Source organism: Gorilla gorilla, chromosome 8, assembly GCF_029281585.2.
Source record: "Gorilla gorilla gorilla isolate KB3781 chromosome 8, NHGRI_mGorGor1-v2.1_pri, whole genome shotgun sequence".
In the NCBI taxonomy this organism is placed as follows: domain Eukaryota; kingdom Metazoa; phylum Chordata; class Mammalia; order Primates; family Hominidae; genus Gorilla; species Gorilla gorilla.
The window spans coordinates 24,663,183-24,680,111 of NC_073232.2; the positions used below are offsets into that span (position 1 = coordinate 24,663,183).

The following is a 16,929-nucleotide window of genomic DNA, read 5'->3' on the forward strand; positions in this document are numbered from 1 at the left end:
CTCCCAGCCCCATCACCACATGCCTTTGCTTCGGATTGTGTATCACAGTTGGGGTTTCTTGGGTACCCCTGTGAGAGTTCGATTAATGCCTGTTATCATTCTCTAGATATTAACCTCCACGACAGTAAGAACAATGTCTGTTTTTACTCATTGTGTCCCCAGCCTCTACCACAGAGCTTGGCAGAGCCTCAACACATTGTTGATAGAGAAATGAATTGTTAAGTTGCAAGAGTATTTTAAAATATTATTTACATTACAGAGTACAGGCTGGGCAGTGGCTTATGCCTGTAATCCTAGCACTTTGGGATGCTAAGGCAGGTGGATCACCTGAGGTCAAGAGTTTGAGACCAACCTGGCCAACATGGTGAAACCCCATCTCTACTAAAAATACAAAAATTAGCTGGGCATGGTGGTGGGCACTTGTATTCCCAGCTACTCAGGAAGCTGAGGCAGGAGAATTGCTTGAACCTAGGAGGTGGAGGTTGCAGTGAGTCGAGATCGTGCTATTGCACTCCAGCCTGGGCAACAAAAGCGAAACTCTGTCTCAGAAAAAAAAAACAGAAAACAAATGAGAGTACAAATCGAAATGATGCTGTTGTTCTCACTCATACATGGAAGCTAAAAAAGTTGATCTCATCGAAGTAGAGAGTGGAAAAGTGGTTACTAGAGGCAAGGATGAATAGAGATTCAGGTATAGCCAGAGATGGGTTAATGTACACAAAAGTACAGCCTGGTAGGAGGAATAAGTTCTAACATTCTATAGCACTATAAGGTGAATATAGTTAACAGCAATTTATCGCATATTTTTAAATAGCTAGAAGAGGTTTAAAATGTTCCCAACACAAATGATCAATGTTTGAGGTGATGGTTATGCTAATTACCCTGATTTGATCATTACACATCATATGCATGTATGAAAATATCACATGTACCCCATAAATATGTACAATTGTTTCGTCAATTAAAATAAAATATTAAAAGAAAAAAAAGAAATAACGCTTCATTTGAGAAACTATGAATAAGGATATAAAATTAAGGTAATAGAAAGTAAACATTTAACACTACTTCTGGGTCCATCCTTCTGTTAGTAACAACAAATGTGCTTTTCTTGTCTGCCAACAGAACATACCTTGCCAGTAGAAACTCCCAGGTCCTCCCACAATAAGGTCTCCATTCTACAAAACAGAAACAGCAACAGCAACCATAATTGGAAAAGAAATACTAAACATTTTTAAAGGGTGATAAATCATTGTTAATAAACATTGCTCTAACAATTTGTTACACATAAAAAGCAATTTTTAAAAGAGATCCTTCTGAGGCCTGCAGTTCATTTTCTTTCCTCTTTTGTTTTCAGTTATTTAGTGTGTTATCATATTAAATAATCTTAATTTGACTCAATTAGGTAAGTTGAACTCTCTCCCTTGAGAGACATAAATTCTGTTTTTTGGCACTGCCTCTTATAAGCAAAATATCAACATGTTTAATGCTCTGCAGTTTTGCAGACATGGTCTTTTGAGCCTTCGTGATAAAAATAAAATTCTGTTCCAATTTATTTCAAGGACATAGTAATGCCTGTTTCTTTCCATACATCCCCAGTGCCACCCCCTTCTCAGGAGAAAGAGCAAACACTCCAGACTAGCAAATATAAAGATTTTCTCATGAATTGACATCCTCACCTTTCATGCCTCATATCTAACTCTCAGTGGAAAATATAAAAACAAAAAAGTAATGATAAAAAGTACAATAAAAGACAGTAAACGGTTTATACGTTGATGAAATTTTTCTGTACTATTTTCAAAACCACAGAATCTTTTCCCTCTACATTCTTACTGAACATCTCTTTTTAATTTTGTGAAAGGATATATGAATTTTAATATGAATATTAAATGTAACTGGTCAATTACAGTTAACAAATAAAACAATGAATAGATTCTTGTGATCTTTTTAAGAAACATTACTGAGTTTTTTAGATTTTCATTTAAAAAATTATTGCCACAAAGGGTCAGAAGAAAGGCTGTTGCTTTTTATCATGTCTATTTCTCTACTATTTAATAGGCTGCTATGTGCATAAATTATTTACATAAAAATAAAAAGTGAATGGAAAATTTTTTTTAGAAAGCATTTGCCCAAACAGGCTAGGTATGTTCCTCAAGATTCTTTGGTTCTTTGGTGGTGGTGGTGGTTTTGGGGTGTGGGAGTGAGAGGCAGAGGGTAAAAAAAAATCAGATTAAATATTAGGAACTGCAAGACCAAAATAATTCACCTTATAAAAATCCAGACTAAATCCTGCTTGGCAGTAACCCTGGCCTTCCGGATCAGCATTGCCTAGAAAGATCAAAATATATAAATGTTATAACGTTATCATTCCTGAAATATTTTTAATAACCAATTCAGGATATTATGTTATTTTCTCTAGAACCTTCTAAATTAAAAATGATCAATATGTGTTTTATGTTTATTTTTAAAATGTTGTTCAAGTAATTTATTAAACATATTTCTGTCTATTTTCTTACACCAAATAGCGTTGTGATTCTCTAGTAAGATCAACAGGAATAACATCCCTTTTGGCTACTCTATTGGGTTTTATGACTCACTTTCATTTGAAGAAATAAAATCTCTACCTTTGACTATATTCCAAATTTCCCATGAGGCAATAACGTGTCTCTCTTTTGCCCCCTCATGCTGTGTGAAGGCAGATAGGTCTGTCATTCCCAAAAGGTGACACCTTGAGGAAGAAGGGGCAGTGCAAGATGACCTTTGTAGATGTCATCTTCTGGGCCACCAATAAGCATTTCCACTGTTATGCTCTTTAAGAGGAACTTAATTTTAAATTATCCTATTACGGCCAGTTGTGGTGGCTCATGCCTGTAATCCCAGCACTTTGGGAGGCCAAGGTGCGCAGATCATGAGGTCAAGAGATCGAGACCATCCTGGCCAACATGGTGAAACCCCATCTCCACTAAAAACACAAAAATTAGCTGGGCATGGTGGTGCGTGCCTGCAGGCCCAGCTACTTGAGAGGCTGAGGCAGGAGAGTCTCTTGAACCCGGGAGGCGGAGGTTGCAGTGAGCCGAGATCATGCCACTGCACTCCAGCCTGGGTGACAGAGCAAGACTCCGTCTCAAACAAAATAATAATAAAAACAAATTATCCTATTATAATAGGCTAGGTAAATTGGGAAATTGCATTTCTGGTCACAGTCTCACTGGACATTGCAATGCTAGTGTTCACAAAAGAGAAAATTCTAGTAGTGGCTTATCTTGCTTTCTATCCAATATGATTCACTAACTCATTGTCCAATAGGATCTCATGGTACAGTTGTAAGCTATAGGCAGGCCAACACGTTGATTTCAAGGCTATTGTTATCAAAAGTCTGTAGGGCATTAGGACCAGGAATTTACTACTTGTAACTTGTACTTTAAAAGAGTTTCTACAACTTCTAACATGCCTAAAATAGGCAAAATGTAGTGAATTAAGTAGAGGGAATCTCAATCCCGCATAGTTAGATTTGGACATGTAAAATAATTATTTCTTTCTTATCAAGGATATTCCTCAATGGAAACTGAAATAAGAGAACAGGAAAGGAAATACATGTCATCACAGGAAATATTGATGACTGGGCATGCGCCTGTTCAGAAGCTTTTTGAAATGGACCTGGCCTTTCCGGCTTCCCTTAGAATGTCTTCCGGTTTTTTCTTTCCTTTGGTCATTACTTAGCTAGTTTTAGCACTGTCACCATCAATTTTTCCCAGATGCTCCTTTTTTTTTTTTTTTGAGATGGAGTCTCCCTCTGTTGCCCAGGCTGGATGGAGTGCAGTGGCACGATCTCAGCTCACTGCAAGCTCCGCCTCCCGGGTTCACGCCATTCTCCTGCCTCAGCCTCCCGAGTCCCTTATTTTTAAAAACACTTTTTAACCTCATGCACTGTATTTTAACAAAATTTGTTCCTTATTTTACCGCTATATTTCATGATTTATGGTCATGAATCCTATAAAGTTCCCTAAAAGCTCATCTCTATAATCTGGAATATCTAAGTATCAATTTTCTAGAAGCTCATATGTGTAAATATTTATATGCATCCAGAAGTATATATGAATGCATGAGATATTACTCTGAACATATATGTGTTCATATGTGTTTTTATATGTATTTTTCCATGCACAAGCCTTTTAAAAATCCCTTTTAAATTCAACCCTGACTTTTTATTTTTATGATTGTAAATTATTCGAAAGGGAAGAAACATGACCATTCTTTGAAAGTATTGCTATAAAACAGCAGGCTGAAAAAAATTAAGAGAAAACATTCATTTTTTTTTTTTTTTTACAAAATACACTGAGAAAATAATCAGCTCCAAATGTTTATTGTAAGTGGCAATTATAATAGAGTGTGAGGTTCTTTCCATTGCAAAGTCTTTTTCTTCTCCTTGTTGAATCATAATTTATGAGAGCTGAAGGAATCTTTCTTCCTGGGACTTCAGAGCATTTGTGAACTTGATAATTATGTCCTAGAGTGAACTCAGGAATCCAAGAAAGCATGTGGATAATTTGCTACTATTTGTTGACGTCTTATCCAACAAATGGAAGGGTGTGTGTATGAACCATCTCCACCTGAATTATGAATGACCATGAGAGCCATAGGCAGGTCATCAATATGAATGAGCAGGTAATGGCTAACAATATCAGCAGAGCGGGTTTGCGGTGTAAGATTAACATGAGGAGCTTCTTTAAATTCTCTTTTGAAAATAATACTGCTGATGTTTCCTGTTCTGGGATATTGACCATATGCTCATGAACAAGCTGGCTTTGTGTTAATGATCTGTGAACTTCTTGGCCATGACGGGAAGTCTGCTTCTTGGATGTACTGAGGAGGAAGAAGTACCCATAGGAATAGGGAGACCAGGAGGATGTGAAAACTGTGGCTATACACCACAGAGGAAATAATTCATGGCAATTTATTGAGCTATTCTGCAACTCAACATGTGCTCCATTCTGTCTTTGTTGAGCTGTTAGCCTACTGTGTCCATATAGCTTAAGATGCAAATGAACATTAGTGTACTTTTTTAAAAAATGGTTCAAACTCACTCTGAAACTTTTCCCCTACAAGTCTGCATTTCATGTGCTGTATTTTGATCTGAGCCCTCGCATCCCACACAGGTAGTCTGGCAAAAAGGCAGAACAAGGAGTGACTAGTTTCATAAATATTATCCTTCAAGGCAGTTGGAAGAATAACCTACATTATCAAGGCAAAAGGCATATGAAGGATGGTCTTGTCTTTAGTTACAGTTATTTGCTGTTTGTTGAACAAGCCAGCTTGTCCATGAGCATATGGTCAATATCACAGAACAGGAACATGGGCAAATCATGGAGTATAGGATATGGACAGGTGTAAATATTGATGAAACAAGTTCAATAATGAATCTCTCCACTACCATTCATTTTCTGATATATTTTGGATTTCCTTTGTTATTGTTTGTGGGATTTTATCTTTAGCATAACAATACTGACCTCTTAATAAACCCAAGAGCACAGCACTTTGAATGGAACATGACACAAACTATGCCTCATGTTGGTTGTTGCCTGAGTCCGGGAAGTTTCTCTCCTCTCTACTCCAATAATCATTTGCTAGAAGAATCCCTTTCTATCGTCTTGTCTAAAATACTGCTCCTCCCCTGGCTTTCCCAGCACAGGTCTCTCCCTTCTTTCTCGTCTTGCTGTATTTTTTTGTAGCACTTTTCACTGCCTGACATTGTATCATAAACACATTTATTTACATGTTTACTGTCTAGAGGCAGTTCCTTGAACAGGGGGCTTTTTCCCTCTTGTTCTTTGCTGAATTTCCTAAACATAGAAGAGTTAGTTTACTGCTCAATGTGTGGTTTTTCTTTTTAAAGAAATCCTGCATTGAATAAATAATTGAGTCCCATGATCTACAAAGAACCCCTACTTTAAAGCTATTTAAAATAAAATCCTTATTCCATGGACTATCCATTCAGCTGACATTTGTTGTAATCTGAAGAAGTGTCTGATTTACTTCAGTATTTTTAAACAGAGAGCAATAATCTTCTCCTTGTTAAAAATCCTCACTAAAAGCCTTCAGGTTAAATGTTCAAGCCAAGTGTGGTGGCGCACGACTGTAATCCCAGCACTTTGAAAGGCTGAGGCGGATGGATTGCATGAGCTCAGGAGTTCAATATCAGCCTGGACAACATAGCAGAAACCCCTCTCTACAAAAAAATACAAAAATTAGGCATGGTGGCACATGCCTGTGGCCCCAGCTACTTGGCAGGCTGAGGTGGGAGGATTGCTTGAGCCCAGGAAGTCGAGGCTACATTGAGCCATGATCACACTATTGCACTCCAGCCTGGGTGACAGAGTGAGACCCTGTCTCAAAAAAAAAAAAAAAAAAAAAAAAAAAAAAAAGTTCTACTGCCTGTTCTTCAGGCTTCTAAATCTCAGCAGCCTCTTTGTTAACCCTCTAATATCACTAATCTATTTTTTCTCTTCATTTATTTATGACATTTGATCATTATCTTCCCTACATTAATCCTGAATTTTAAAAACACTCAGGCAAAAGGGGGAAAATTTACATTTTAGAGCTCAAGCTAATTTGGGATTTGTGTTTTTTCTTTAAATCAATATCCTGAAATCAGTCCTAGAATCTTCTTTCTACTACATTTTCCCTCCAATATGGTCTTGTGAATTACCAACAAGAATGAAAATCCATAGGTATCTTATCAACAAATCCTAGTGATCTATCTGGCACACTGAAAACTGGAGGAGTTAATTAAAGGACTCTGAGTAGATGAATCCACCCTTCCATCCATCCATCCATCCATCCACCCACCCACCCACCAATCCATCCAACCACCCATTATGCTATCCCAAGTCTGGGGTATTCAACAGAGATAAAGTGATTAAAACACAATGCCCCAAAGATGACACTCCCAGGTTTGCTTTAAAGACTGCTTGGCTGCAAGATTCCTAGAACTGCCAGATGAGATTTGAACTCTCAGTATACAGAGTCATTTTGAAAAAAAGGATTAAACATCTTAAGCAGAAAGGCATATCATGCAGACAATCTGCATACACAGCTGGTAAAGAAGAAACAGCCATTGAGAACACAAGCCAGACAAAAATCTCAAGTTGAACATATGCCCAGGTCCAACCATGCTAGCTAACACCATTTTGGCAATAAACAAGTAAAGTGGGCAGTCAGCATTCTTTAGGACACGGAACGTGAATTTTGAACAGCAACTGACACCTTATGGCCTAAAATAAGGAACCAATCAATTCTGCAAAATATCTTAAATCAGAAATATTGTAAAACACAGAAGATCAGTAGAATTCCACGCTTTTGGCTTGCTGTCACATCAAGACAACTGTAAGGCTGACAAAAATCTTTACCTACCCCCGAAGATTTTTCATTGCAACCCTGTAAGTTATCAATGGTGTTTTGAGCCTACCTGCACTCCTGTCTACGATAGAAAAGCGCTTGAGCTAATGTCAGTTTCAAGGAATAAAAGTTGCTTACTGTTCCGGCAAGGAGAGAACTCGGCATAGGCGCTGAAGTTCTGAATTGCTACATAGCAGGTGCCAACTGGGTCCTTTTCTGGTGTCGGTTTAAGAGTTCTCCAGTGATATAAAGGAGCACAGGCCTAGGAAACATCAAAGACAAAAAAATACATTTTTGATGTAGGTTTCTCATACTACAGTTTTATTTGAATTATTGGTATAACAAACTGTTAAATTATTGGGTGAATTAATTGGCCTCTAGCATGCTAATGAGTGCCTTGGTCATCAGAGGTAATTAAACTTCCAAAACTAATTTTTAATGTTAACACACTGTAGAATTGGTGAAAATTAAATACATGCAAAAAAAAATGAGTTTTCTGAAAATTTTTTTTTTTTTTTGGAGACAAGGTCTTGCTCTGTCACCCAGGCTGGAGTGCAGAGGCATGATCACAGCTCACTGTAGCCGCAACCTCCTGGGCTCAAGTGATCCTCATGCCTGAGCCTCCCAAGTAGCTGGGACAACAGGCACACACCACCATGCCTGGCTAATTTGTTTTGTTTTGTTTTTTGTAGAGACAGAGTCTTATTATGTTGCTCCAACTGGTCTTAATCTCCTGGGCTTAAGTGATCCTCTTGTCTCAGCCTCCCCAAGTGCTGGAAATATAGGGAAGAGCCACAGCACCTAGGCCCCATAGAAATTAAATTTTTTTTTTTGCCCGAAAAAGCAAGCAGAAAATAATTCCTAAAAGCGAATAACTCATATTTCTTTTCTTTTTAATTGGACCTACATAAAAGCAAATGATCATGTAAACAGTGAATTAATCAGTGTGATGTCTTATGAGAACAAGTTCCTTTCTGTGTCTAATTATTGCTTTTAAAAGATGACTTTCAAATTAAAGGATGCAAACAAGCTAGTAAACCACTGTTTTGTGACGCCCCCTAGTTTATCACGGAAGCCGCATCTTATGACTTTTAAACAATGACTTTCATCTGGACGCACTTCTCCATTTTCACAGTGTTTTTGGCTTGGTTTTTCACTTCATGGTTTTTATTCATGGCAAAACTGAAAGTAGAAGCATCTTATGCCTGTTTTAGCAATTTTATCAGGGATGATCACAAAGTCAGTAAGAGAGCATGTTCATGAGCTACAAGCATTTCCAAGGCATTAAACACCACAGGTGAGGCAATTCAAGTCTCTGGCCCTCCTTGTTATGGAGAAATTTATCAAGATAAACTCCAATGCCCTCAGACAATCTTTTTGAGAAAGGAGAGTTATCCAAATTATTTCATAAATGCCCTCTCCATTCTAAGGCGGCAAATAACCAAAGGGTTAGAAACAAAATGTCCTATGCTTATTTCCAGCTAACGTATAGAGTGGTAAATTAAATAATGTTGCATACTGTACAAATATTTGCTCATACTTTGGAACCTTTTTTGGAATTGATTTAACTGCCCACAGGACTTATATATGAAGGTTTGCATATAAAACTTGATTAATAGATGTATAACATGTTGAATTAAATGCATGCCTTTCAGATAGAAGTTGAAACATAATTTTACAATACCAAATGATTATGCATTTGTTGTTATATCTTTGCTTTTATGATTTATAATTTGTCATATCAGAAACTGATTTGATGCCTCATCCATGCCTTTTCATTTTCAGAATGTTGCTTTAGAGAAAATAAGACATACTTTATGTCATTGCCTATGACCCCTTTTTAGAATTACATTATGGTAAAAAGAGGGAACTGCTTCTGAATTAGTTTGCCTAATATCAGAAATATTATCGGCAAAAATGAATTGAAACAACAGCAAGAAAAACATGAAATGATCTGGCTGCTTTTTTAGAAGTTTAGATTCTCACAAGAGCACTGTACGGAGATCTTCTTCAAGTAAATGAAATAATGAGAAATCCTCGTCAAGTAAATGAAATAACATTTTGTTAGGAATGAGAGAGGAAATAAATGCGTATAAAACATTAGCTTGGTTTGGACTTCTGTTTTTCTTGCCTGAACCTTCTGTAAATATTGTACCTGATTCTCCAAATACTCATCTCTAAAGACAGAATCGTAGAACACAGAGCTGCTAGCCTGCCTTCTAATTTGATAGTATGGTATCACACTTAATTCCAGAGAAGTGAAAAAAGATCCCAATTTGAAAGTAGTCTATGCTTCCAAATCTGTCCTTGGTAATTTGGCCCAATGTATAACTATTTTTAGTAAAGATAACTCCTAGTCTCAAATAAATTACCCTTCTACAACTTCAGTTGTTTGGTTTTGCCTCTCTATATATTGTAAAGTCTTGGCCAATACCCCAAAACTCTCTAACTCTTCTAGGTTCCCCAAGTTATCTGGTTCATAAATTCAGCATAAGGTGCAGATGCGAAAGCACAGGGAAGTCTACATCATGAAGCATTCACTTGTGTAGCTTGATCTTCTCCAACTGGCCTCACCTTCTGTTTCACCAAAAGGCATTTCATGCCATGAAAATGCTTTCCAGTGTTTGCCTGATATTAGCTCTAAAAAGTTACTCTTTCAATCTGCTCAGTTTCACATTGATGTGAAACATACTGATGGGACATATTTAGGCTTTGACCCAAACCTGCTATGTATACCCATGGTACCTGGATATACAAAAATGATACTTCTGGAGGTAGGATTTTGCAGTTATAAAATTACATCATATAGGAAAGAATTTAAATGTTCATTCTGCTAAGTTTCAGCACTCAAAAAATTTAGCTTGAAATATACTCTGTGTTATCCTATTTCCCATCACGTATTTTAGAAAATGCAGGCATGCCAAAAATTAATCATTTTTTATTATGAACACAGTGTATTATTGTAGTTTCCATTGTTTTGAGGGTTTCTACAATTATTGAATAAATATGCAACTATTATATGTTACAGCTAAAATTTCAAGACACACAAAAAAATCAAAACAGTATCCAAAAGATTTTTAAAGCCCCAAACAGTTATTATAGAGTTAATTTTTCAACAGCAATTCCCATAAGGCATATACCACCTTAAAAAGTTCTTACAAATTCTAGAATGTGAAAATTATATTAATGCAAAGACAACTCTACAAAAACTATATTGTAAATGTTGGATTTCTTAACTGGAGAGGGCTGTATACACTTTATACATTACCTGTTTTATGTCAAAATCTTTTTGGGGTTAACAGACTAAATAAAGTAAGGCATTTCCTTTAGATACTTATTCTTATTAAATCATAATTCAAGTAGATTTCAACAAATCCTAAAAGCCAAAGTTATTGCTTTATTGTTGTAAGGAAATCAAAGCCAATAGGTTGAAAAATTCCCCAAACTAAAAAAGACTTCCAGATTACTTCGATAGTCATTTGCTTCTCGGTAACTTAGATATGTATCATTGCTCAGAACAATAAAATAATAGAATTATTAAGTCATAGCACTTTGAAGCTGAAAGATTATCTATTTGAGAATGAGTGTTTTTACTTTAAAAAGTATTAATGAACTCAGAGAATCATGCAGTTAGCCGTTTAAAAATTATTATGAAAGACAGCTTTCCTTTCGGTGTAAAAAGGATCAGTGAAACCACAGCAGATTAACTTAGCATCCTTATGGGAATAGTCCCATTTTTCTGGTCAGATTTTAAGTAGCCCCTAAGTCAGTTTTAAGCACTATAATATTTTACCACTTTAAGATTTAGCTTTTACTTTTCTTAGTTGTTTTTGAAATATTTGAAAATATTTAACTGCTCTTCTGGAAAACAGGCTTTATTTCCTATAGCTTTAAACACTAAAATACATTCTTTAATTTTAAGCATTTAGTTGCTTTTAAAATGCCAACAGGCTTATCGTTGAAAGTCTAACATGTTCCTTTAGGAAAGAGCTTTCCTAAACATGAGCTTGAAAACATTCCAGCGCACACCGTACTCCAAAGCAGCAGCACAAGCCCACGGCTCATACTCACCACAACTTTTCCTTTGTGAGCTTTCACTGTTGCTCCGAACCACTGATTGGATTTGAACTCGATAGGTTCTTTGGTTCCATTAACTCTGATCTTTCTGTTGTCTGTCAAAGAAGATAGGAATAGTTAATAATTTGTAAAACGTGGCAGCCAATTAAAACACGTAATAAATTTGTACATTAAAAATACTTGAACTAATACCAATCCTTGTCAAACTCCTCCAAAAAAATTGAAGAGAGGCTGGGTATGGTGGCTCATGTCTGTAATTCCAGCATTTTGGGAAGCTGAAGTGGGAGGATCACTTGAGAACAGGAGTTCAAGATCAGCCTGGGCAACATGGTGAAACCCTGTCTCTACCAAAAAATACCAAAAAAAAAAAAAAAAAAATGCTGGGCATGGTGGCTTGTGCCTGTAGTCCCAGCTACTTGGGAGGCTGAGATGAGAAAATCACTTGAACCCAGGAGGTGGAGGTTGCAGTGAACTGAGATTGTGCTGCTACACTCCAGCCTGGGTGACAAAGTAAGACTCTGTCTCAAAAAAATAAAAGAGAAGGAAATAATCCAAGGGCCAGCATTATCCTGATACCAAAGCCAGACAAGGGCATTACAAGAAAAGAAAATTACAGGCTAATATCTTCGATAAACATAAATGCAAAAATCTTCAACAAAATACTAGCAACTCAAATCCAACAGCATGTTAAAAGTATCATTGATCATGTTCAAGTGGGATTTATCCCTGGAATGCAAGGATAGGTCAACATAGCAAATCAATACATGTGCTACCCCACATTAATGAGATGAAGGACAAAAACCATATGATCATCTTAATAGATGCAGAGAAAGCATTTGACAAAATTCAATTTACTTTCAACATAAAAACTCTTAAAAAGTTAGTTATAGAGGGAATGTACCTACACACAGTGAAAGCCATACATCACAAGCCCACAGCTAACGTTACACTTAGCAGTGAAAAGTTGAAATCTTTTCCTCTAAGATCAGGAACAAATGCTCACTCTCCCCACTTCCATTCAACATAGAACTTTTAAGTCCTAACCAGAGCAGTTGGGCAAGAAAAAGAAATAAAAGACATCCAAATCAGAAAAGAAGGTAAATTGTCCCTGTTTGCAGATGACATAGTCTTATATATAGAATGCCCTAAAGATTTCACCAAGAAACTATTTGAAAATGATAAACAAATCCAGTAAAATGGCAGGACACAAAATCAACATACAAAAACCCCATTTACAATAGCATTTAAAAAGTACTTAGGACAGATGGCATCAGCCAGATGGCAGACTAGAGGGGCCTAACACTTGCTCCCTTACAAAAAAGGACCAAAACAATAACAAACAACTACATTACAACCAGACTAACTTAAGGAGATCGCTGGAGTACAGCAAGGGAGTGGCAAAAACCCTGTGAGAATAGAAATTCCAGATGGCCGCAGAGAGAGGGGATCTACCCTCTTGCCTCCATCATTTCATCTCCCAAGCCAGGATGAACTCAGAACCAGGAAGGAAAAGATGAGCAGGAGGCCTCCTGAGCCCCATTCATGTCTTGGACACCTGCAATCTTTGCTTTGGGAGAATTCTGCAGTCCTCACAAGCCCTGAGCCTAGCTGGGGAGCTACCTGCATTTCACGCAGCAGCACAACTCCAGAGACGGAGCTCACTTTGTACCCCACTCCTGTGACCGGAGCAGCTACTGCACTGAGCCATCTGGAAACAGGAGCCACTGCTAGAGTGCATCCCGCTCTGGGGGCCACTAGCCACTGCGTCCCTCCATCCTTGAGGTTCTGCCATCATTGCACTATCCTCACACAGACACACAGCGTGCACCAATCCCCAGCCAACCTGCTGCAGCTCCCTACGCTCTGGGCCCTTCATCTCCCCATCCCAGTTGCTACTGTGCCCTGCTGCCAGCTACTCAGAGTGTGGGCCGAGCAGAAAAGCTGAATCCAAACCCACAGAGGAGCTGCACCCCTTCGGCGCCAGAACCAACTCATACAATGCAGGGCTGAGCTCCAGCACTTAAGGGAGCTTTGGTCCCAGGGAATTGGTGCTTTGGTGCAGAGGAGCAGCTGTGACTCTGCACTCGAGCCCGTGCTTTGCCTACCCTCTCCGGGAAACATAGCTTTCTCTGAGCTGTACTACCCAACCGTTGGGCCAAATGGCAGCAGCACCCACCTCCCTTAAGTGCTGGAGCTCAGACCTCCATTGTATGAGCTGCTGAGGCTCCCCACCTCCCTGGGGAGTGAAGCCAACATTTGCACCGGGCCTCACAGAGCCTGGTCCACTGCTGTGTCCAGCACTCCAGGGTTCAAAGTCAACACAGTGTGGTATTTTTTCTCATATGCCCTGTTGGCTCCAGAACCTGAATTGCAGCTGTGCCCTGCTCTCCAGGGCCTGAGCCTCTGAAATACCTTTTCCTCTGCAGAGCCATGCCAGCGCTGCACCCTCACACCCAGGATCACTGTCACAGCTCCATCCCTGCCTCCTGGGCCTCGGCTACAGGTGAGTGCTGCAGTCACAGCCCTTGGCTTGGTGGGAGAGCTGCATCTACCCACACCTGAAGAGTGAACCTGTGCCCTCGTCACAAGGGCTACAGTAGTTCAAAAACAGGACCCCAGTTCCACAGCCACTCTGAGCACCTGTGCCTGAAACATAGCACCCCGTGGCTGCCTGCAGTCCACGTTGGACCCAACACAAAGAGGGATCTCCTTGGCTATGTCTTCTCACTGTAGGAAAAATGAAAACAGAAAGATTTCTGAAACTCCTGCTATCAAGAAGCCTAACAACCTACTTTGCCACCACCGTGTCCACAAATCCTGCTGTCATCACTGATGTTAATCACAGCTGAAGAAGCTTCAGAGAAACTATACTACTGCACCCACCTAGAACCAGAGCCAATGCACCCTACCCAACCAATCCCCTAAAAAGCTTATGCACAGCCAAGGAAACAACCAACAAAGTGAAGAGGCAACCTATGAATGGGAGAAAATATTTGCAAACTATACATACATAAGGGGCTAACATCTAAAATACATAAGGAACTCAACAGCAAGAAAACAAATCGCCTGATTAAAAATTAGTCAAAGGGCCTGGACAGATATTTTATGAAAGAAGGCATACAAACGGCCAACAGGTATATGTGAAAAAATGCTTAACATCCCTAATCATCAGGGGTATGCAAATTAAACCTCTGTAAGACATCACCTGACCCATGTTAGCAGGGCTATTATCAAAAAGACAAAAGATAACAAGTGTTGTGGAGGATATGAAGAAAGGGACCCCTAGCATACTCCCGGTGGGAATATAAATTAGTACAGATGTTATGAAAAACATTAAAGGAAGTTCCTCAAAAAATTAAACATAGAGCTACCATATGATCCACCAATCCCAACTACTGGGCATATATCCAAAGGAAAGGAAATCAGTATATTGAAAATATATCTGCACCCCCATGTTCATGGCAGCACTGTTCATAAGAGCCAAGATATGGGATCATCTTAGGTGTCCTTCAACGGATGAATAAAGAAAATGTGGTGTGTATACGATGGAACACAATTTTGCCTTAAAAGAGGAAATCCTCTCATTTGCCACAACATGGAGGAACCTGAGGATATCATGCTAAGGCACAAATAATTTTGTGCCTGAAACAAGCCAGACACAAAACCACCGATATTGCATGATCTCCCTTATATGTGGAATCTAAAAAAATCAGGCTCATAGAGCAAACAGTAGAATGGTAGTTACCAGAGGCTGGGGAGGGCAGAAGGGATTGGAGAGATGTTTGTCAAAAGGTACAAAGTTTCAGTTGGGATGAGTAAATTATGGAGATTTATTGTACAGAGAGGTGACCAAGAGAATAGATTTTAAACATTCTTAATATACACACACATATACACAAAAGGCAACCATGCTAGGTAATGAATATGTTTATTAGCTTGATTTAATTATTTCCCAATGTATAAATAGATCAAAACATTACATTGTACACGATAAATACATACAATTTTTTTTTGAGACAGGGTCTCACTCTGTTACCCAGGCTAGAATGCAGTGGCACGATCACAGTTCACTGCAGCCTCGACTTCTCTGGGCTCAAGTGATCCTCCCATCTCAGCCTCTCAAGTAGCTGGAAATACGGGTGCATGCCACCATGCAGGGCTTTTTTTTCTTGGTAGAGGCAGGGTTTTGCTATGTTGCCCAGGCTGGCCTTGATCTCCTGAACTCAAGCAGTCTTCCCACCTTGGCCTCCCAAAGTGCTGGGATTACAGGTATGAGCCACTGTACCCAGCCTTATACAACTTTTGTCAATTAAAAAAAAACTTGAGCACCAATTTTCATATAGAGGGGGATTTCTCTTTGATTAAGTCTAAGAGCATGACTCCCATTAGATAAATATGACATGAAAATATGTATTCAACCATGACATTTCACGACTTAAAAGAAGCATTTTCTTAAGATTTGCATTTCAGAGGTAACTGTCTTGCAAACTTAGTGTAGACTCTGGTATCCTTGAACCTACACTTCAGTTACTGATTTCATATTGAAGACCATATATTTATAACTGCTCTAAATATTTCCAAATCTTTCCCAATAGTGAAACACATGGGATTCTGCCTGCTCTGAATGACAGAGGCTTCCCAGCATGTGTTAGCAGGAACCAGCATGAGGGACTCCAAAGTCTTGGTTTTTAACTCAGTAACACATGTCTACACAGCCACAGTAGATAACACCTCAACACAATTGTACATACACTTTGCAGATGTCAGCATGAGTGGCGCCATCTGGGTAGAAACTCAACCCAATTACAACACACTTTAGTTCTTAATAAAAAGCATGCATCTTGGCCAGGTGCAGTGGCTCATGCCGGTAATCCCAGCACTTCGGGAGACCAAGGCAGGTGGATCACTTGAGGCCAGGAGTTTGAGACCAGCCTGACCAACATGGTGAAACCGTGTCTCTACTAAAAATACAAACATTAGCTGGGCGCAGTGATGCACATCTGTAGTCGCATCTACTCAGGAGGTTGAGACATGAGAATTAGTTGAACCTGGAAGTGGAGGTTGCAGTGAGCTGAGATTGTGCCACTGCACTCCAGCCTGGGCAACAAAGTAAGACTCTGTCTCAAAATAAAATAAAATAAGATAAAATAAAGCAAAGCATGCATGTTTTCTTTCACTCTTGATTGCACATTCAACTATTTCACACATGGTTCTAATTGCACAGTTTTAACTAGAGCTTTATCAGTAATAGCTAATGAATTTCAAAAGACATTTGTACTAAGGGCATCTTATTTGTGTGTTTCCTGTGGTTTGCATTTTATTTTTTCTTCCTTGACTTTATAAAAATACATTACAAAATAAACTTTTTATTCCTGTTAAGTGAGGCCAAAATAAACATGTAATTAAACTTTCAATTGAGTTTACTTATGATTACAGACTGTTTAAAGAATAAATTATACA

General features: G+C 38.6%; 1 protein-coding gene across 2 annotated transcripts in view; it reads right to left on the minus strand.

Moving 5' to 3' along the window:
• Nucleotides 1-16,929, minus strand: part of ITGA8 (integrin subunit alpha 8) — a 212,046-nt gene that overhangs the window by 168,733 nt on the left and 26,384 nt on the right. For both annotated transcript variants that reach the window (XM_004049094.5, XM_063709912.1), the window contains exons 3-6: nucleotides 11,464-11,564; nucleotides 7,531-7,654; nucleotides 2,264-2,325; nucleotides 1,130-1,175 (exon numbers count right to left, since the gene is read on the minus strand). In XM_004049094.5, the coding sequence (XP_004049142.4) occupies nucleotides 1,130-1,175; nucleotides 2,264-2,325; nucleotides 7,531-7,654; nucleotides 11,464-11,564 (333 nt within the window). The remainder of the gene's footprint in view (nucleotides 1-1,129; nucleotides 1,176-2,263; nucleotides 2,326-7,530; nucleotides 7,655-11,463; nucleotides 11,565-16,929) is intronic.